Source organism: Erpetoichthys calabaricus, chromosome 5 (assembly GCF_900747795.2).
Source record: "Erpetoichthys calabaricus chromosome 5, fErpCal1.3, whole genome shotgun sequence".
Taxonomy (NCBI): domain Eukaryota; kingdom Metazoa; phylum Chordata; class Cladistia; order Polypteriformes; family Polypteridae; genus Erpetoichthys; species Erpetoichthys calabaricus.
In genome coordinates, this window is record NC_041398.2 from 157076425 (window position 1) to 157099862 (window position 23438).

General features: G+C 39.3%; 1 protein-coding gene across 5 annotated transcripts in view; it reads right to left on the reverse strand.

Moving 5' to 3' along the window:
* The window catches only part of smarcad1a (SWI/SNF-related, matrix-associated actin-dependent regulator of chromatin, subfamily a, containing DEAD/H box 1 a), a 275401-nt gene extending 255184 nt beyond the window's left edge, over nt 1-20217 (reverse strand). For 2 of the 5 annotated variants that reach the window (XM_051927737.1, XM_051927735.1), the window contains exons 1-2: nt 19733-20213; nt 18533-18680 (exon numbers count right to left, since the gene is read on the reverse strand). In XM_051927737.1, coding sequence (XP_051783697.1) covers nt 18533-18680; nt 19733-19844 — 260 coding nt within the window. In that variant the 5' untranslated portion in view covers nt 19845-20213. Of the gene's footprint in view, nt 1-18532; nt 18681-19732 lie in introns of those variants that run through there. The other 3 variants (XM_051927736.1, XM_051927739.1, XM_051927738.1) reach the window with 3 other exon arrangements.
* Nucleotides 20218-23438: the final 3221 nt, after the last annotated feature.

Genomic DNA, 23438 nt, shown 5'->3' on the forward strand with positions numbered 1-23438 from the left:
ATCGCATTGGAACAGTGCACCCTGAAACAAATCAACAACGCAAATATGCACAAAGATATTATTACAATTCCCCCAATCCTTTATCTGCGACGACTTAGTTACAGAGATATTTGGAACAGCAATTCATTAGACCAAATTACCCCTTTTAACACAACGCACTATATTATGTTCCAAAAAATATTAATGTTGATCACATAATAACCAGGTCATTTCATTACTTCCTGGAGAGCACAGCTCTTTCTAAGCTCTGACAAAGTTGACTCTGATGACGACAATGAACATCTGAATTTCCCCTAGAATATTTGAACACTATTAACCACAGCCCGGATTACCACAACACAATCTTAGCCTTAAAAAACGGAACAATAATCATGCTATTAAGAAATCTTAACACTAAACAGGGTTTATGCAATGGCACACGTTTAGTCGTCAACACCATGACACACACTGTTATTCAAGCAACAGTTCTTTCAGGATCACAATGCTAACAATACTGTTCTCATTCCTAGAATTGACCTTACGAGTTCTGACCTAGAATTACCTTTTAACATTGAAACGCCGACAGTTCCCCATTAAACCTGCATTTGCCATGTCCACTCAACAAATCAAAGGACAAACCATGGACAAGGTTGGGCATCTACCTCTCTGAACCCATTTTTGGACATGGACAACTTTATGTTGCCTTCCTCACCGTGTTCGACGTTCATATGACGTTTAAAGTTAAAGTTATAAATGCTCCATGCCAAGGAAGACTCATTCAGGACAGGACACCATCTTTACTACTAATGTTGTGTACAAAGAAATATTCCAATAATCCATTACTCTGTGCCAAACACTGTATTGTTTGCTTTCTATATGCATCATCCACTCCTGCACACTATTCTATATCTCTTTCATACATCTCTCTCTGTCATGCCCCAACGCCAGGGTTGGCGAGGCGAAGCGAGCAGGGGGCGGAGCCCCCTAGTACTGGGAGAAGGCAGGTAATGTTTTGTCCAGCGTTATATGGTTGAAGTCTCAGCGATTAGCACAAGTGCCTTGGGGTGTTGTGTTTGTAATTAGCACATCGGAATGGATGATGTCACCCGCTATCTCCACAACCGCCACGAGGAGGGATGTATACAACAACAACAACGACGTGTCCAAACTCTCTGGGCAAGTAATAGGGACGCAGACTTACAATAGTCAAATGCAACCAATAGTCAATACAGTACTCTGCAAAAGTTGCTTTCCCAAAGAGATTAAATGCATGGAACACTGGATCTTTTTAATTTTCAGAAATAATTTAGGGAATAAAAATAAATATAAAGGAGTATAAATTACCTGGATCAGTTGATGCTGTACATTCATTAACAAACATGAGGACTGTAGCTATAAAATATACTACAAAGTTCTAATGTACTCCTAACTCTCCACTATAAGGAGCACACCAAAACCATTAAAAAGGCCAATATTTTGGCAAGCATAAAGTGAAGACAGGTTATGCATTGTTCAGGCCCCCAATTGTAAGCACAAGCCGAGGATGGAGACAAGAATATATCTCAGTCACTGAACATCCAGTTAAATCAGTCATGAAGCTATGGAAAGGATACGGCACAGCTGTAAATCTGCACAACGAAATGCCATCCACAAAAACGAGAAGACGAGAGATGTAGGCCACCAAGAGCCGCCTTAGAATATCGAAGGAGACACTACAGTGGATGACATTTGTGAGACATTGGGGTGCTTTATGGGAAAGTCGCGAACTGTACAAAATATAAATACATAAATTAAATAAGCACTTGATATCTTGCCCTAAACATTACACCAAGAGGCACACAGGAGACTGAAGTCAGCAGAAAAAAAGTCTTACCTGTCTAGTGAAACAAAATTAAGTCAATTGTCCTTCGGACTAAATACTATGATTGAACTCTGCACATTTATCAGAGTTCAACCATTATACCGTAAAGAAAGATGAAGGTGGCATCTTGCCTTGCAGCAGACCATGAAAGGCTTGTGAAGGTAAAATTAATGTAAGCAAAGCACAGGAACATGCTGGAGTGGCTAAGTCAGTGTCCAGATCTCAATCCAATAAGAATGTGTGTTTGGAACTGAAAAAGGCTATCCATATTACTAAATGAGAATGGTAAACCAGATGGATGCAGGGGACATGGGCCGTGGACGCAAAAGACGTAGTGCGCAGGCGCACACAAAGCCCGAACCCCCCCCCCCCCCAAGCACGGAAAATGAGAAATGATTGGCCATGCCCATAGCAACAGGACCCATGCAACAAAGCGCACACACGAAGGCCATACCACATGAAACAGGACACACACAAAAAAGAGGATTCAGACCCATGACACACAAAGCACCCCTCCACTAACAGAAATAAGAAATGAGGCAACGCGCCCCTAGCACACAAAAACAAAGGAGTCAGACGCAAGCGCCACATAGCACACGAAACGGTACGCACACAAAAATGAGGATTCACACCACGACACACAAAGCCCCCCTCCACTAACAGAAATAAAAAATGAGGCAACGCGCCCCTCAAAGAAAACGCACGCCAACAAACGAGTCATACATAGACAACAAGAGACCGGACTACAATACATACACAGGCGCGACACCTGATGGGTAATAATACGAAGAAACCCTCCAAGTACGGAAAATGAGAAATGATGCTCCGCGCCCCATAGCAACAGACCCATGCAACAAAGCGGCAGACGAAGCCCCATACCACACGAAACAGGACCACACACAAAAAGAGGATTCAGACCCACGACACACAAAGCCCCCCTCCACTAACAGAAATAAAAATGAGGCAGCGCGCCCCTCAAAAAAATAACACGATTACTTATCCATTTTACTCCGATAAAGAACAAACAAGTCATGCATTCACGATCAGAAAAGGCTCCATATAGCAGTCAGTGCGATCGTCCTTATTAACGTTCCATATAACTAACGATAATGAGCAACCAAGTGATGAATTCACGATCACGGGTGCAAAACGATACGGCTCGAGTAACGGGGACCACAACACAAACCCGCATGAAAAAAAAAATACACGTCAGCGCCTAAAACGCGCTTCTGAAACCGCGGAAGAAAAAATGTCTCGGCTCCAAAAACACATGTCATCCTTATTCAAAATACCGGTCCCAATCACAGAAACATTGGTATCCACTATGAAAATGAACAGTAACAATGCACGTGACATCCGTCTTGCCAAACTATCAATTGTAGATGAATGTACAAATGGCATCCAGTCACTTACTCAACACCATTGATAAACTTCTACAAACGTTGTGAATATAATATTCCCTTTGGAGGAAAGGTACTTTTATTAGGAGGAGATTTTAGACAGTGCTTAGCTATTGCTCCACATGCCATGCGCTCAGCTATTGTTCAGTCACCTTAAAATACGCGGACGACGTCATACATAAACAACAAGAGACCCGGGACTACACTAACAATAACAGGCACGAGACCTGATTGGTGATAATACGAAGAACGAACAGTCCGCATATTAACATTAAGTGCGATCCTCCTTATTACTTATCTATATTCCTAATGATAAAGATCAAACAAGTCATGAATTCACGATCACGGGTACAGAAACAAGACGGCTCGAGTAACGGGACCACATACAGAACCCGCATCAAAAAAAAAAACAATAAACGTCGGCGCCTACACCGCGCTTCTAAAACCGCGGAACAAAAAATGTTACGCGGGGACAATTGGCATTGCTTTCAAAAGATACAGTTGTACAAAACATGCGATGTCCAGATCCAGAATATAACAATTGGTTTTTACAACTGGGAAATGTACACTCACAATACAGATGGACTTCACCCAGATATTATTACAATTCCTCAAGCCTTTATCTGCGACGACTTAGTTACGGAGATATTTGGAACAGCAATCTCATTAGACCAATACCCCTTTTAACACAACGGACTATATTATGTCCATAAAAATATTAATGTTGATCACATAAATAACCAAGTCAGTGCATTACTTCCTGTAGAGGCACGGCTCTTTCTAAGCTCTGACAAAGATGACTCTGCTGACAACAATGACCCATCTTAATTTCCCCTTACAATATTAGAACACTTTTAACCCAGCCGCATTACCACAGCACAATCTTAACCTTACAATCGGAACAATAATCATGCTATTAAGAAACCCTTAACACTAAACAAGGTTTATGCAATGGTACACGTTTAGTCGTCAACACCATGACACACAATGTTATTGAAGCAAAACTTCTTACAGGATCACATGCTAACAATACTGTTCTGATTCCTACAATTGACCTTACAAGTTCTGACCTAGAATTACCTTTTACACTTACACAGCGACAGTTCCCCATTAAACCTGCATTTGCCATGACCATCAACAAATCACAAGGCCAACCATGAACAAGGTTGGCATCTACCTCTCTGACCCCCGTTTTTGGACATGGACAACTTTATGTGGCCTTCTCACGAGTTCGACGTTCATCTGACATTAAAGTTAAGGTTATAAATGATCCATGCCAAGAGAAACTCATTCAAGAACAAGACACCATCTTTACTTCTAATGTTGTGTACAAAGACATTTTCCGATATATCTTTACACTGTGCCTTGCAATTTATTCTGGCTTCCTATATGCGTCATCTACACCTTCAACACTATGCTATATCTCATACAATCATCACGCTATTTATAAATACCAACACCAGGGGTTGGCGAGCGAAGCGAGCAGGGGGCGGAGCCCCCTAGTTCAATTAAAATCCTCATGTAGTCTGACAAAGCTTGAGCAAAACACAATGAGGGAAAATGCAGTATCCAGAAGTGTAAAGCTAATCAAGAACTAAGCAGAGACCTGAGGATGACACGGCTCCCGTCTAATAAATACTGATTTGAAGGGAGTAAATACTTATGTGATCCAATTATTTTTTACTTTACAACTATAATTAACTCAGACCACTTTGCAGAGATCTGTTTTACTCTGACATTGAGTCTTTTCTAAGTATTAGTTTCAAAAAGGCCAAATTAAATCCACTGTTTCAATGTTTTACAACAATAAAATCTGAAACATCCTAGGGAGTGAATACTTTTGTATTGGCTCTGTATATCTGCAAATAAATAAGATGGATACCAGTTGCTCAAAAAACATGTCATGAAACGATTTCTGTTTCAGGCCCTATTTTGTTCAAACGTTGAACAATTTCAAGCTAATAAATTTAGATACTGTACATAGCTCATGTCACCAAGCAATGCAACTGCAATCTTTAATTCTGAATTATTATAAACATGTCAGGTTAAGACTTACTCACCTGTGGTTCCCAAGAAGACTGCTTATTTTCTTACATCCACCACGTGCTCAGTACATGGAGAGTGTCCGTTATATTGTTAAGCATTATTCCTGTTAAGTGATTTACTTTTTATCCTACAAGTGGCTTACTTTGACCACCTCAAAAAAACTTGTTAAAAAACTCCTTGGTGGCAGGGCCCCGGGGTGGATGATACACACCCGGAGTTCCTCAAGGCTCTGGATGTTGTAGGGCTGTCTTGGTTGACACGTCTCTGCAACATCGCATGGACATCAGGGACAGTGCCTCTGGATTGGCAGACCGGGGTGGTGGTCCCCCTCTTTAAGAAGGGGGACCGGAGGGTGTGTTCCAACTACAGAGGGATCACACTCCTCAGCCTTCCTGGAAAAGTCTATTCGGGGGTCCTGGAGAGGAGGATCCGTCGGATAGTCGAACCTCGAATTCAGGAGGAACAGTGTGGTTTTCGTCCTGGTCGCGGAACAGTGGACCAGCTCTACACCCTTAGCAGAGTCCTGGAGGGTGCATAGGAGTTCGCCCAACCAGTCTACATGTGTTTTGTGGACTTGGAAAAAGGCGTTCGACCGTGTCCCTCGGGGAATCCTGTGGGGGGTGCTCCGGGAGTATGGGGTACTGACCCCCTTGATAAGGGCTGTTTGGTCCCCTGTACAACCGGTGTCAGAGCTTGGTCCGCATTGCCGGCAGTAAGTCGAACCCGTTTTCAGTGAGAGTTGGACTCCGCCAGGGCTGCCCCTTTGTCACCGATTCTGTTATAACTTTTATGGACAGAATTTCTAGGCGCAAGCCAGGGTGTTGAGGGGGTCCTGTTTGCTTCATCAGGCCGTGATCTTCAGCTCTCTCTGGATCGGTTCGCAGCTGACTGTGAATCGGGCTGGGATGGGAATCAGCACCTCCAAATCCGAGACCATGGTTCTCAGCTGGAAAAGGGTGGAGTGCCCTCTCAGGGTTGGGAGCGAGATCCTGCCCTCAAGTGGAGGAGTTCAAGTATCTCGGGGTCTTGTTCACGAGTGAGGGAAGAATGGAGCGCGAGATCGACAGGCGGATCGGTGCGGCGTCCGAAGTGATGCGGGGCTCTGCATCGGTCTGTCGTGGTGAAAAAGGAGCTGAGCCGTAAGGCAAAGCTCTCAATTTACCAGTCGATCTATGTTCCTACCCTCACCTATGGTCATGAGCTATGGGTAGTGACCGAAAGAATGAGATCGCGAATACAAGCGGCTGAAATGAGGTTTCCTCCGTAGGGTGTCTGGGCTCTCCCTCAAAGATAGGGTGAGAAGCTCAGTCATCGGGAGGGGCTCAGAGTAGAGCCGCTGCTCCTCCGCATCGAGAGGAGTCAGATGAGGTGGGTCGGGCATCTGATCAGGATGCCTCCTGCACGCCTCCCTGGTGAGGTGTCCGGGCACGTCCAACCGGGAGGAGGCCTCGGGGAAGACCCAGGACACGCTGGAGGGACTATGTCTCCCGGCTGGCCTGGGAACGCCTTGGGATTCTCCCGGAAGAGCTAGAAGAAGTGGCCGGAGAGAGGGAAGTCTGGGCATCTCTGCTCAAGCTGCTGCCCCCTCGACCCGACCTCGGATAAGCGGAAGAGGATGGATGAAGTGGCTTACTTTTATTTGCTGTGCACATTAATGAACAAACTTGTATAACTAATAAAGGAACATAAAAATGTTCTCAAAAATTATTTCAAATGATTCTTAACCTTAAATGTTTACAGATTGAAAACATGCATCATTACATCTGTAGCTTCAACTACTGCATATCTTAAAATATTTTACTTTTGCTTTGTAATTAATTCATTTACAAGACGCTAAATCCAGGAATTAAACAGAAAAAAAGAAAGAGATACCCGCTTTTAAGGGCTTGTTGCATCTGAGGATTAGCCCTGCTCTTCTGCCCAGGTTTATAGGTTCCAAGTTTATAACGGAAGAGTCAAATGTGGGCCTTGCATGCCTCTTCACTGTGAGGCAAAACATTTATTAAATCCAAAAACATTGTCGTTAGTTTTTAAAAGGGAACCCGTTAACAACCAGTGCCGTTCACTAATAACATTTTTCGACAGGATAGACTGTTAATACCGGTTAAATGTAATTTCATGTACAGTTAGAACTGCCTACTTAAAAGAATTACCATACAGCAAAATGTTTAATCACCTATGAATATTTTGAGAAATATGCGCTCTTGGCTATCAGTGGTTTCATCAAATACAACAAATTTTATTGCCACTAATCTTTCGAAGAATGGCATCCATGTGTTATTCAAAGTTGAGTTTGATGAAGACTGCTATTATTTTCTGGCAGCTCGCCTCCTTGTTTACAATGATAATAAAGAAAAGATGAATCTTCATCATTTTTTCAAACGGTATGTCTGACTCACCAAAGTGTCTTTTCGTGTCCAGTCTATGGTATGCTGGCAAAACTTGCAGAAAAGTTATTGTCCAGATTCATAAAAGTCGCTGGGATATTGTTGTACCCTCAATTTTGCAGTTAAGCTCGTATTTCTTATTTTATTTTTTACATAGTTAAAAGAATCTGATACTGCTCACTTCAACATTTCTGTCTCATGCAGATAGCTAATTTGCGTGCCTTTAACAATAAAACATACAGGAAACACGCGCACAAACAGATTGAGGCACGACTGAATTTCTATGAAGAACTGCGTTGAACTGAAAAAACAACAAACTAGAAAACAGTACCTGCATGGACAGAACTAGAGATTATTCAATCGTTTAATCTATTGAGAAGATTTGTAACAGTCACCCCTTCAGTCTCTAAATTCCACAATTTTCGTTTTTAAATCTAAAATCCTTTTTTATGCATTAATTCTGTGATTCCGTCCGTGTTTTCCACATCGTGGAAATCGTAGGGCCCTACAGGTGCTGTCATCCAACTACTTCCAGGTGTGAATGAAGCACTTGACTAACCTGCTCGTATTTACATATGAATGCATGATTGGCCATACACCCAGTCAACCTTAGAGCTGCACATGCACATTCATACGTGCATCTGCACCCAGTTGAGCTTGCAAGCTCCAGGACTCCAGATTATTTAAAATTTAGAATACCAAGAACCTCTCTCATCACAATCCTAGATTTTTTTTGTAAAAATTTTGCCTTAGACTTTGTTACGTCTTCTGCATTGCTATGGCGGCAGAAAAACAGCAAATTTTAAAGACTCCAAACATTCATTGTGCAAAAAAATAAAAGATGATTTTTTTTTTTCTTCCGTTAAATGAAGGTTCTATCTATATTACTAAACCACAGTTTAATTTATGCACGGACAGCGGACGCACCGCATGCGCACTGCGCCTCAGAGTCAAACCCAGCGGCTTCCAGAGTCAGTAGGTGGCGCCCAAACAACACAACCTGTGAACTAAACCTGCTCTAATCCACTGTGCCATAACGGAAATTCAGTATTAAAAGTAAGAGTTGTACCTAACGACACAGCCACAGAGAAACAAAAAACGAGACCGCATGGATAAAAAACAATAAACAGAGGCTCCTACAACGCGCTTCACAAACACAAGAAGCAAAGAAGTCACGGCTCCAAAAAGAAACAGCTCAACTAACGGAAATACAAAAACGAGCCCGAAAGGATAAAAACAATGAACGAAGGCGCCTACAACGCGCCTCTGAAACAGCACAAGCAAAGGAGTCACGGCTCCAAAAACAAAGAGCTCAAACAATACAAATACAACACCGAGCCCGTATGGATAAAAACAATGAACAAAGGCGCCTACAACACGCTTCTGCAACACCAGATGCAAGAGAGGCACGGATCCAAAAAGAAACTGCAGAAAGGCTACAAAGTCGTTTAAAAGGTTTAAGACGTTCAGTATTCCAACAAAGAAAAAGCCAAAGACAGGAACAACGGACAGACGCTGAACAATTCCGCCAGGTAGCTGAGAACGCATTCTATAATGAGTCCACTGTTCATGAAAATTCATTGGGATTAATGAGTGTCATTTGCAGTCATTGTCATTCACTTAACTTCCTTGAAGAAAAAACTGCCAGTACAACTGATGAGTTTACACGTTGTTGCCAAAAAGGTCAGGTTGAGCTGCCTCCTTTGGATGAATATCCTGAATATTTACGGAAGCTTTTGACTAACAATGTACCCGAAAGTAAAAGCTTTATGGAATGCATTAGATCCTACAATAGTTCATTTGCTTTTGCATCTACTGGGGTTAATATTAAGCCACCACCTGGAAATGGCCCATACTGCTTTCGCGTGTGTGGACAAATATTGCATCGGATTGGAACTGTGCACCCTGAGCCAAATCATGACCGCAAAATTGCACAAATTTACGTGTTAGATCTAGGTGACGCAGTTTTATCAACTAATGAACCTGCCTGAAAACAAGCAATGCACAGAGCTGATAATGAGAAACGTAGCTGAAATCATAAACAATCACCCATTAGCTAACTCTATAAAAATGCTACATGAGGTTGAAAAAGAAGCCAATACAAAAGCGAGGCGGAGGGTGTGGCCACCAACTAAAATTGCCTTAGTGCTAATAAAGGACAAAGAACAGGATCCGAGACGATACAATGTTCCCATCGTTAATGAAATGGCAATTGTGTTTCAAAGTAAAGACGGTGAGCCTCCGTTTCACCGCAATATTGTCACGCATTTACGTCCTGATGGAACCAACCAACCTAAATTCCAACGCGTGGACATTTGTTTTCCTAAACTTGATACTTTGACATGCCCCATTCGGTTTCCAACTGGCCAGGAAGGATGGAGTGCTGGCATTTGCAGATATAAAAAAATCAAGCACAGAAAAGATCCACGTGTATCAATGAAAGAATATTTTTCCTACAGACCCTCAGTAAGACACAAGTTTAATCCATTAATCAATGCAGGAAGGTTAACTCAACAATACATAGTTGATGTTTACGTTCGAGCTGGATTATGATTCCTAACAGTACACGACTTCTACCTAACAACACAGCCACAGAACAACAAAGACAAGACCGCATGGATTAAAACAATACACAGAGGCTCCTACAACGCGCTTCAAAAACACCACAAGCAAGGACGTCATTAACAAGTCTGTATGGATAAACACAATGAATGAAGGCGCCCACACAAAGAAACCGCTTTAGTACAAATGTGTTTGGGAACAGAAAGTGATTGCCATTCTTGGACTTGCGATTCTTTCGAGAATCGCGGGTTTACTGGTATTACCATACTGCGGCCTTATGTATAAACAGAGCGTATGCACAAAAACGTTGCATATGTCTGTTTCCACGATCACTTCAACATGTATAGAAACTAAACTTAGCATAAAGCCATGCACATTTTCAAAGTAGCTTCTCATCTTGTGTACACATGTTATTGCTAAATCCTGCAACTTGAAGCATCCAGCATCATAGCAGTGCTAATGTTTCTGTGTCGTTTACTTTTCTTTATCATATTCATATACATGACGATATAATGATGACTGGCTTCAAAGTTTATTTCCGTTTCCAAGAGCTATCCTCTTGGAGCTGTGTGCTGAACTGGCGCCAGCTTTAGAAAGGCAGACTTTGATGAATTGTGCTCTACCTGTTCCTTTTCAAGTTCTGTCCACCCTCTGATTTTTAGTCACATGAGATTTTCGATGTAAACTTATTGGCATAACAGGTATTTCACAAACATCACTAAGTCATGCCATGCCAGCTGCATAGGATAGTATTATCCACTTGTCATCCAGATTGAGCTACCAAACATAAAATCGCAATTTGCAGCAACAACCGGGTAATCGGAGCAGTCAGCTGCATGCACATTGCTATTGCAATGGCACAGGACAAGTTACATCAGTCTGGGATGAATCACCAAAAGAATTAGCTGGCATTACATCATCTATAGCAGAAGTGCCTATAAAAAAAAAAAAAAAAAAAAAAAAAAAAAAAAGGCAGCTCCTCAGGTGCTTTTTCCAACTAGTGCAGCAAAACTCAAGCAGTCCTTTTAAAAAGTAGAGAGTCACTTCAAAGAGTCATGTTAAAAGCAGAGTCAATCTGTTGTGCCACTTGGTGCCAACACTACACTATAAAAAGCGCATTCAGAGAATGAATTTCCTTCTGTAAATAGAAAGCATTTCCACGCTATTAATGTGCTGCTCTATAATGCACAGAAAATGTGTTGCATTGTGCAAGCATGTAGCGTGCTTCATAATGTTGCACACACGCGTGGCTTGCCTGTACCCGAAGAGATGCGGTATGATGATCTTGACCCACCAAATGATCAGCCAAATCAGACAGCATTACAACTTTGAATGTAATTAGCAGAATGAAAAAACAGGTAAATCAGATGCCACATTTATTTTTTAAACCAATTCATTTAATTTGTGGTCAATATCACATAGCATTGCCCTTATATTCCTTAGTTCATTGGCCATATCTCTTACAGGATCCACTATTGCATTTTGTGACTCCAGAACACCACCTGACAGCGCACAGTCAGATGGTCACCCGGCGATTTCCAAGGCAGAGGTATGTGCTCATGTGCTGGGCACAGCAGCACCATCACCGCATGGAGTCACATTATCAGCACAGGGCACCATATGATATCTGACCACTTCCTTTATTTCAGGAACTGTGTGACTTTCTGAACTTGAACTTTCAAGTGTCTCTGCCATGCTGTATCACTCCATAACTTCCTTTTCTTGCTTATACAATACATGATGTTGTCTTTAATTAGTTGTGTTAGTGAATTAAAGGACTGGATGGATGAGAACTACTTGTCTTTAAACACCGATAAAACAGAGATGTTAATTATTGTAGGGAATGATGTTGATTGCAGCAATATTTTGCCATCATTTCACTCAGTTGAAATCACCAATTAATTTTACTGAATCAGCCCGTAATCTAGGAGTTACCTTTGATTCTAGCATGTCATTTAAAGCGCACATTACAAAGTTGTCCAAATCATGTTTCTTCCATCTTAAAAACATTGGGAAATTAAGGCGTTTTCTAAATAAGCAGGATTCTCAGAAATTAATTCATGCATTTACTTCTAGTAAGATTGACTACTACAATGCGGTGTTCATTGGATGTTCAAACTGTTCTTTATACAGCTTCCAGTTAATTCAAAATGCTGCTGCAAGAATTATGGCAAGAATAAGAAAATACAAACACATTACTCCAGTTCTTAAATCCTGGCTTATGATCTGGCTTTTATGTAAGTAACATAGTGAAAAGTTAAGCAAAATTACACCTTTTATTGGCTAACTAACAAGATTGCAATAAGCAAGCTTTGGAGGCAACTCAGGCCCCCTTCTTCAGGCAAGATGTAAGAAACATATACGTAAATGTTAATGTTTTGGGCACATGCACCGTCCAGATCTAAACACTAGAGTGAAGAGTCTATAGCTGAAGGTGGAAGCTGCCGTCATTGTACTTTGTATATAAAAGCCAGATCGAATGTTATTTACTTATTTACCTTATTTACTTACTTCCTACAGTGTAAAGTCACAAGTAGACTGCAGAGCTTTCCATGTACATATACAAAGTACAGCGATGGCAAAAGTGTGACGTGCATTCTTGCTCTAATGTAGAACCGTCGTTATGATCTGAGTTCATCTCTGTTATAGCGCATCTTTATGTGAAAACAGCAGTGTCAGATGGGGACGGGGGTGGGATCGTGAACGCGACTGGGAGAATAAAAGTGAATAAAAAAAAAAAAAAAAAAACCAAAGCTAACCTTTACAAGTATCATACATTTACACCGACTGTTACAGACTGAAATCAAAACTGACTCGTCCGGGATCGAGCCCGTGAAGTTTTGATTACCAGTCAACAGTTGGTACCGTTGCGCCACAGAAGCAGTCGAATCAAATGTGTGTCAATGTCGCACCCTAACGCGGGATCTTTGCATGCAGTTATATTCTTGAATAGAAGCGCACTTGTTCTGTTATATTTGTACCTTTTGTGAAAGTGTTTATTTGATATTTAAAATTCAGGCTTAAAACATTATACAATTCATGTCTACATTTTGTCAATTATTACTAAAACATGAAAAACATTTCTGTTTTAATGATGTGTTTACTGTACATATTGAAATGCATGTGTTCCAAAAAACGATATCTATAATAATAAAAGGCAAAGCCCTCACTGACTGACTGACTCACTCACTCACTGACTGACTGACTCACTCATCACTAATTCTCCAACTTCCCGTGTAGGTGGAAGGCTGAAATTTGGCAGGCTCATTCCTTACAGCTTACTTACAAAAGTTAGGGAGGTTTCATTTCGAAATTCAAAGCGTAATGGTCATAACTGGAACATATTTTTTGTCCATACACTGTAATGGAGGAGGCGGAGTCACGTATCGCGTCATCACGCCTCCTACGTAATCACGTGAACTAAAAACAAGGAAGAGATTTACAGCACGAGTCGCACGCGGGAACGAAGGTAAATGACGTTAATTTTTGACTGTCTTTTAATACTGTGTAACCATACATATTAACACATGTCCAATTAAACGTGTGCATTTACGGGGTGATTTCTCAGGCTTAAAAGCTCGCCTTTTACTAAAAAGGTAAATGCAAAACTATTTTCAATCAGTTTATTGAAATGCTCCCGTTAAGGATTGCAATAACATATTCGCGAGATAAAAGAACAAAGTAGGGGGAAATGGAGGAAGAGCCGCAAACAGCGAAGAGCAAAAAATTAATTAAACAATTGAGAACGGAGCGAGTTAAGCATACAAGCATGTTCATAAGGGAAACAAAGCACGGTGTAAAACGTAAGTTTAAATTAAGTTTATAGAAACGCTCCCGCTGCGGATTGTAATAACATATTCGCGAGATAAAAGTTTAATGAGAAGACACGAGGTATAAACGAACCACACGCCGTGGCGCAACGTTAGGGGGCAACAGTTTCAACCATTCTATGATCTGCTTCTCGCAACTGAAAGACGGCACATGGCGGATGTTAGCCGACTTGCTGACCGCAACGTTAGGGGCTTCAACTATGGCGCTGACGCCACATCTCAGTGCCAACACTTTGCAGACTCTACTTAAAAGACACGCCCTCCTCATTGGACAGTTAAAAACACCAATCAAACTAACGATGACATCAAGTATTACCCAATCAAAAGTAGGAAAGGAGGCATCTTCATAAAATGCGTGTGGGATGATTTGCATGAGACGCTGCTTTAAAAAAAAAATGATACAAAAAATACGGGATAAATCCCGTCCAGTATTGATTCAAAACGGGACGCGCAATTTCATTCTCAAACGCGGCACGATTCCGTATTTTAAAGGACGGGTGGCAACCCTACAGTGCCAGGTAACCACCCATACAATCACATTTTGATTCAGACTAGGAATGCAATGAATGTAATTACCCCGATCTACATACAAGGCGAAAGTCTTGCAACATTCAAAGATGATGGTTTGGGATAAGTACACCATACAACAAAAAAGAGCTTATGAAGCCTTGAACCGAAAAAAGCAAGATCTCAGAGATCGTAAAAAAAAAAAAATAGGAGGTAATGTCGTTTTACTCGCTGTAGATTTTAGTCAAACATTACCAGTTATTCCACGAGGGAGACCAGCAGATGAACTCAACGCGTGTTTAAAATCCATGCTTCTCCCACGCTCGGTTATATGTCGCGTGTTCTCTGGTAGGTGCACCAAAAAATGTATACATTTAAGCATGTAATGGGCAAACAAAAAATGAGGTATACCCGAAGGCACTGCAGTAGTACTTAATGCAACTTTACTTCTTAAATGTTAATGTTTTACTGTTTAATAATTTATACTCTTCTTATATGTTGTTCAAATTCTTTTATCAAAATACCACTGACAGCGCAATGCACGATAACATGGAGTGAATACACCATACGCATCCGCCCACGGCTGCCCTGCTGTGCGCAGATAGGAGTTGATTCTACAATAAAATAAAATAAAGATAAAAAGAGTAAAACAATCATCACCCATAAAGCGTGTGTGTGTGTATATATGTGTATATATATATGTTGATATGTGGATGTGTATATGTATATATATATATATATATATATATATATGTAGATATGTATATATACGTGTATATGTATATGTATATATATGTTTATATGTGTGTGTGTGTATTTTATATACATAAAACACAGCAACACTCATACAATGACAACACAATTACATTGACAATCATGTTACGTTATTTTTATAATGTTTCCTTTTTTTTTCATAACCTCTTTAACACACTACTTCTCTGCTGCGAAGCGCGGGTATTTTGCTAGTAGTATTTATAAAAGGTGTCATTTTGCTTGACTTCTCACTCTATACAACTCCAAGCAACTGACACGCAGGTAAACAGACTTGAGCTGAGAAAACTGTGTGGCGGTGGCGGGATGTGATAGCAGGCTGCTTGCTGCTTATCGACACATTTACAGGACAAAAGATGCTGATGGAGAGGTGCAAAGCGATTTAAGGTGGGACGGATCTACGAGTTTTTTCGTAGGCTCTGGTAATTCTAGTGTTAACAGGAGTGTCAACACTTTCAATGATAAGACCAGTGGGACCACCCACTTATATTGGTACATAATTTATTGTAGAATACTTGGTCCTGTACCTAAGCTAAAGGCCTGGCCTCACTAAACCCACTGCAATGCATAATGGCACAGTTAAACTAATTCAGCAAGATACACCTGTAGTAGAAATAAGGCACTCAGATTCACACTGTGGAAAAATCATTGGATATAAAACACCAATTCCATGCACCATCAGAGAGCAAAAGAAAACAGAATAACTGGAAAATTTAGTGAAGAAATCAATTAAAACTACTTGCATAAAGAATTAAACTACAACCATCTTAGCATTAGTACTATCAAGATAATTTTATTCTGAAATGATACATTTTCAGCTTGACTTAAATACCAAGGGGGACACTCTTTTTTGAGTAGCCTTATTACCACAAAGTCCAAGGACTCTATATAGTAAAGCTCTACCTCCTCCAGTACTTTTATTTAGCCAATGAGTTTTGAACTGGCTGACATCTTGAGATCACAGTTTACACTGTGAAACATTATGGAATTATAAGATGTCTAAGTCAAGTTGTGGTTATGCTAGTTCTAACTTGTATGTAATAAAGAGGAGTTTAAAACTAGTACTATACTTAGCCCAAGCTAGTGCAGCAATTTAAGTAGTTGGGTTATATGGTCATGCTTTCTTAATAGCAGTTCTAATCATATTTGCTGTACTGTGAATTAAATGAGAACCAATATGAAAATTTAGACAGCTCAATAACAAAGTGATTCAATAGCCAGCTCTCCTTGACTCAAATCACTGAACTAGAATCTGATGATGAAAGGTTAAATTACTGTCAGAAATATGACCTACATTTCAGATGAATTCAAATAAAACATTTGAAATTTGTCTGTAAGGATGATCAGACATTTTGTGCTTCCTCATCCCATTCCCATTAAATGTCCCCAGTTAGTCTTAGGAAATGCTTACTTTTTGCTCAGCTTAGGCATGACATATTCCTAATTGCATTAAGTTGTGCTGAAATTTTTATAAGCAACCACATTGGGTTTAAACAAAATCGAATGACCATTTACAGCAGAACCTCATTTTCCAGGAAGGATATGTTCCTACCTGCGGTGGGTTGGCACCCTGCCCAGGATTGGTTCCTGCCTTGTGCCCTGTGTTGGCTGGGATTGGCTCCAGCAGACCCCCGTGACCCTGTGTTCGGATTCAGCGGGTTGGAAAATTGATGGATGGATATGTTCCTAGGTAATTATGTATAGTGAAATGTTCCTAAACATCCTCTGGCATTGCCCAATACTGTTAACATGCAGTACATGTGCCATGTATGAATTAATAATATAAAATAAAATGCACCAATGTATCCATCCATCCAAACATTTTCCAACCCGCTGAATCCACAACACAGGGTCACGGGGGTCTGCTGCAGCCAATCCCAGCCAACACAGGGCACAAGGCAGGAACCAATCCCGGGCAGGGTGCCAACCCACCGCAGGACACACACAAACACACCCACCAAGCATACACTAGGGACAATTTAGAATCGCCAATCCACCTAACCAGCATGTCTTTGGAATGTGGGAGGAAACCAGAGCGCCTGGAGGAAACCCACGCAGACACGGGGAGAACATGCAAACTCCACGCAGGGAGGACCCGGGAAGCGAACATGCACCAATGTATACAATATTAATGTAATTTTTCTGGAGAGACAGACTCTAGACACATACCTGCAGTACTGTTTTACAAAAAATAACAGCAATCCAAGTGAGTTCTACATAAAAGGATGCATACAGAGGTTGGTAATAATACAAATTCCAACTGTCCTACTATCAGTTCTCTCAAACACAAGCTCATTATGACATTATGTAGGGTAGCGTTTTAGTACCTGTAACATGCAGAATATAAAAATGTGTTTAAGCTGTAAAATAACCAAGACATTAAAACACTGAAAGAAGCTGGACAAATGAATGCTTATTTAAATTTCTAACAAAATGTGAAACATATCACAAAAAGTACAATTAGATGCATTTACAGTGAGTAGGTTACATTAAAACTTTGTTAACATGTAATTTTCTTTTATTTACATTATATCTATATACCATATTTATTAATTTACATACACTCCTGTGCACTGTAAATATGTTTTGCAGGTGGAATGCAGGGGATTAAGCCCATAATTTTACCTTATCACACACTGGCTAGTGTGCTACTGTCTGCATTGAAGCATTCAGTTTTGTTAATGAAAGGAGACAGGAATAAACATGCAATGTAATTTATTAACTAGTAGTAAACATTTACAGAGGACTGATCATGCGGGAATAGGCTCCAGTTCAACATCTTTAAATACAAAAAAATCATACTTTGTAAATTGGTCCTACCTACCATCCATTTCCAACAAATATGGAATGTTTCTATTGCACACAGTGAATTTAATTCCTTAATGCCTGCAATAAAGTATGTCAGGTGTTGCTACTCAAAACTTTCTTTCATCCTATGGATACTACAACAGTGAATAAGGAAGAAGTAACCCCATCCATCCATCCATCCTCTTATCTGTTTTTTTTCAATTCAGGGTCATATTTCAGCTATACTTCAACTAAATAATCTCTGTTCTGACAAACTTCTAAATGTTCTCAAAAACTGTCTTAATAAGCAGATATTTTGAAGAAACGTTGCACTGAATAAAATATTTATACAAGCTGACAGATATTTAATCGTATACATATGACAAAAGATTTACAACTTACTTTTTGCTAGATGCTACTTCGTTCACTGAATTTACCTCATCTCTACTTGTTAGGTCAGAGTCAGAGTCAGAATCAGAAAACTCCTCTCCTTTAATCCTTTTAAACCTGGTTGGATGTTTAGATTCTGGTGTCTCTGGAACAACAGTTTCTGTGAATCCGCACATAACAAAAAGGCATACTTAATAACTGAGGGTCACTTGAACAGAGGAATCAAAAGACAACTTAAGTCAGAAAAAAGCAACAAAAGCCCAATAAAAAGATTTTTTTTTCAGTTTTATTTTAAAAACTGATCAAATTAACCTAAAACAATACAGTACAAAAGGAAACCGTTTAACTAAGATGAAATAAAAGTTAACCTTAGGGAATTGGGACTAATTCTAAATGCACTGTATGGGCAACAACAGTTAATTACTTTCAAATAAACAATATAAAGCTCAAAGAAAACATTCATAGTTAATGAGCCTACCAGTGCATTATGTTCAAACTACATGGACCGAATAATTTTAACTGCGAACAGAAAGGCTATCTGAAGCCTAAATTTGAAGTCATAAAGTGCACGTTTCCTCATGCGGTGAGTTTACCGTGAAATTTGGCAATCCTTAAGGATGGTTAACCACTAAATAAAACACTGACACGACAACACCCTGGACACGGTGCTAGTAACCCATCCTAAGTTATTTGATTGAAAAAAATGACGGACTGATGCATTCGTTAGAAAAGTACAGATACGGTATTGTAGTTACAAGCACTTTGAGCTACATCATTTGTATGAAAATGTGCTATATAGATAAATGTTGTTGTTACTTCTCTAAGAAATGAATAAGAAAAGTGAAAGCACATTGTATGGACAACAATGAGAGAAAGGAATGTCTTTACATAACTAACAAATTGATTTACAAAATTAAAATTCGCATAAACAAAATCAGTCTCTTGAGCCACATAATAGTATACTTAGTGTATTGGTGTTTTTAAATATTGCTGATTTACATCGCTAGTCTGCATATACATTTACTACTTGATATTTTACCGAATCCCACGAGATAATAAAGTAACCAGTGCTCTCTCTGACTGTCAAGACTAGAGGGCCTAAACGCAGCGATGACTTCTTTTAAATGATATTGGTTCAAAACAAGAAATTCTTCATTAACTGTTTTTTCTGTTTTACCCCTTTATTTAACACGTGATTCACTCTCCCCTTACCTGTTTTGTTTTCCTTTTCAGATTCTGGGCTTTCTGACCTACCGCCGTTAGTCAATTCTTCTTTCTTCTGACATTTCGTGTAACGAAAATTATCCAGATTTAATAGACTCATAATAAACTCTGCTCTTACAAAATATACACTGCAGTACGCTTTATGAATTTTCTCAATTCAAAAATTCTCGTGAGAAAAACAAGGAGGCTACACAAAAGAAAAGACGTGGTAGACAAGAGGAAGATTGCTATAACCTCACTCTGCGCATGCACTGCTTTGCCATGTAGTCAGATATTTACAGCTTTACGTGTAATTCCAAATAAACTGAAGGAAGAATCAGAATTACACATAAAACATTAGCACATTCATAAATCTGCTGTGCTAATAATGCGAGTATACACGCCTTGCCATTAGACGTAATCCATTTTCCCGCGAACCAGTCTCTGCGTTCCAAGTCTAACAACGAGAGTTCTAATTGGTGCGACGCCCGAACCTGTGAACCACTCACAACTGCACACAAACAAGGCTTATGTATTCTAGCGCGTGGACAAAAAAGAAGGTTGCTTAAACCTGCCTTATGAATCTACATTAATACATAATCTCTTCGTAGGCGTTTTATTTGAAGATGTGTATTAGTCACAGCATTGGTTGATATTTATCAGTCTTTTGTAATACTTATTACATTGTATGCCTTATTTAACTAAACAAGGCATACCTTCCCCTTATCTCGTATCTACTGTATGTAACAGGAAAAGCAAGCCGGCCATGCATAATTGTAATCCTCCTGACACGAGTATCAACAAATGTGAAATACAAAAGATTTTTAGTAAAATCACTGTTAGCACTGCGTTTCACATTATGCTGGGTTCGAATCCTGCCCAGTCAGTGTTTATATGGAGTCTGCATGGTTTTTTTTTCCAGGTACTGGGTACTCTGGCCTAGGTTTCCCCTAACCTGTGTAGCTAGAGTTAACTGATGACTTTAAATGAATCTCATACTGGTATGTGCATCTGTGGGCCCTATGAAACTGGCCCCTGTCTAGGGCTGATTCCAGCCTTGTGTCCAATGTTGCCTGCATACTGTAGGTTCCAGACCAACACCATCCTGAATTTAATTAAGCAGTATGATAATATTTTGTTATCCTAAAAATTGACTAACTGAAAAAAAATGTGTTTTTTAGGAAACCAGCAGAGAAATAAAATATTGTTTTTAGACTTGTCATCTGCACAACAACACAGGTTGTAAAACAGTGGAAACATCTGAGAGGAGAAATTACATTAAAGTCTCCTTCCAAAATTAATTGCACTTCAGAAAAATTAGTGTGCACGATATGAATTCCCTCCTCATAAAGCGATGATGTTATTTTCTGTGTAGCATAAATAGCATAAGGTCTTTATTTTAAAGGTTTATTCTTAAATTGTTCTCTTCATTGAAGACACACTGGCTAAAGCATAACAGTAACCATGGTAACAGACAATTGACACAGCTGGAATAGAGAAATAAGAAAACAAATTTTCCAGCTAAGACATTTCCTGCCAAAAAATAAACTTCTAATAATATTCATTACTCAGCATTGCACCCCTTATTTTTCAATACTGTTTCTCTAAAATATCCCTTAAAATAATATCACTTTCTAAATTATTTAGATAGATAGATAGATAGATAGATAGATAGATAGATAGATAGATAGATAGATAGATAGTACTTTATTTGTCCCAATTAGGAAATTTAGCTTTATGCACAAACTGGAGACAACAATAACTCCCTCAAATGCACACAGTAGTACAAAAAAAGAAGAAAACTCTGACCTGGTTATAGAAAAGAGAGCATTCACAATGAAGTATTATAAAGGCATATTGCTGTAGGTACTGTATAAGGGAGACCTAGTAGCATTTCTTGACACACATCTTTGGCATAATTTGTTGGCTAAAAGTACTCAGTGATTTTTTTTTTCTAAAATCTTACGTTTTTTAAAAATATCTGTGGTAACCTTGTAGTTTCCATTTTGTTTAACTCATAAAGTTGATGTGTGGTTTGGAAGAGTTACCATAGCACAGCAGCAAATGGATGTATGACTGGCAAGCTTAGAAAATCTCCAGGTGTGCATATGAGGCCATATTGATAATATGCATATTCTTTAAAAACTTTGATTACCAATATTATATCAGATATAACATACAAAAGAAAACTGCATTAAAATGTTAATGAATATACCTTTCAGAAAAAATAAATTTCTGCTATTTTGTTGCATACTGTATATAGTGTTAAGGCTCCATTTCAGACAAGAAGCTATTTGGGTTCAATTTCACTTTATTGGTATGAAATTTCCCAAAAATTGAAATAATACAGTATTTGTTGTGCTCAAATATCCCTCATGAAAGTAAAGAAAATCATGACCGATTAGCGCCCTGTAGTTAGGATATAGCGGGTTGGATAATGGATGGATGGATAGCGTACTAATACAGAGCAATTTGCTTATTTCTGATACAGTGTACAAAACCTTTTACAATATAGTGTATATATGAAAACAATAAATGCTGTGTTTTTTCCTTCTCATTTGCATCAATTTTAATTTTCTCCAGGATCTAATTGATTTAATATCCTTTTTATTTCGCAGGGCATTGTGGGGCAGTGTTTGCTGCCTTGCAGCATGGAGTCTGGGTTCACGTTCCAGGTGCTTCCTTGCATGAAGTTCACAAGTTCTCCCCATGTCTGTGTGGGTTTCCTCCAGGTGCTCTGTTCTTCTCCCACAGTCCAAATACATGTCAGTTAGGTCACTTAAATGTTGCTAAATTGGCCCTAGAGTGTGTGTATGTGTGTATATGTTCAACCTGTAATTAACTGGTATCTTATATAGAAGTGGTTTCTACCTTGAACCTCATGATGGCTGGTATATACTGCAGCTTTCTCATGGCACTGCCCTTGATAAGTGGGTTAGGAGGATGATGGATTGATTTGATAATTAGCATAAGGTGAAATGTTATTGAACTTTTAGATTCCTTTCTTAAAGGAATCAGGTGGTGAAGCTGAAAGATAACATTTCATCTTAGTTTTGGTGCCTTGCAAGATTGTATCTTATCACCACTCTTTTATTTGTTGTATTTAAATGACTGGATTTTGCACAAGAATTCAATGAGAATGGTCAGGTTCATTGTTGCTAGCTCTGCAGTGGAGTCCATCTCAAATTATGATAAGTCAATGTTGAGGAATAAATTGATCTGGTCAAATTATGAAGTCTAAATTACATGAGGAAATATGTAACTGAACTGATCAGATTGTACAGCATAAATTATCTCCAAGTCAATATCCATTAACAAAAGAAAAAAGAAAAAAAATGTAGTGGTGGATTTTGGATTTTAAGGAATATGAAAGAGTATTCAGTAGTCGAATACTTTATATGTGTCCAGATTGTAGATGTGGTGAATAAGTTATTGGGTACCACCATTTCTAGCTCTCTAACACAATAAGATAACACAACCATTATGGTCAACAGGGTCAGAGCCTGTTCTCTCTGAAAAGGATAAAGTTGTATGGAGTGTCACAATAAATTTTTCTGTAAGTCTGTTATTGCATTTTCACCATCTGCATTTCTAATTGTTAATATGAATAAATTAACGTGTTAGAGAGTGTGGTGTGTGATGCTTACAAAATTGTAAGGTGCCACATACCCATTGTGGATTACCTTTGTTCTTGCAGAGTGAAATATACCCTAAA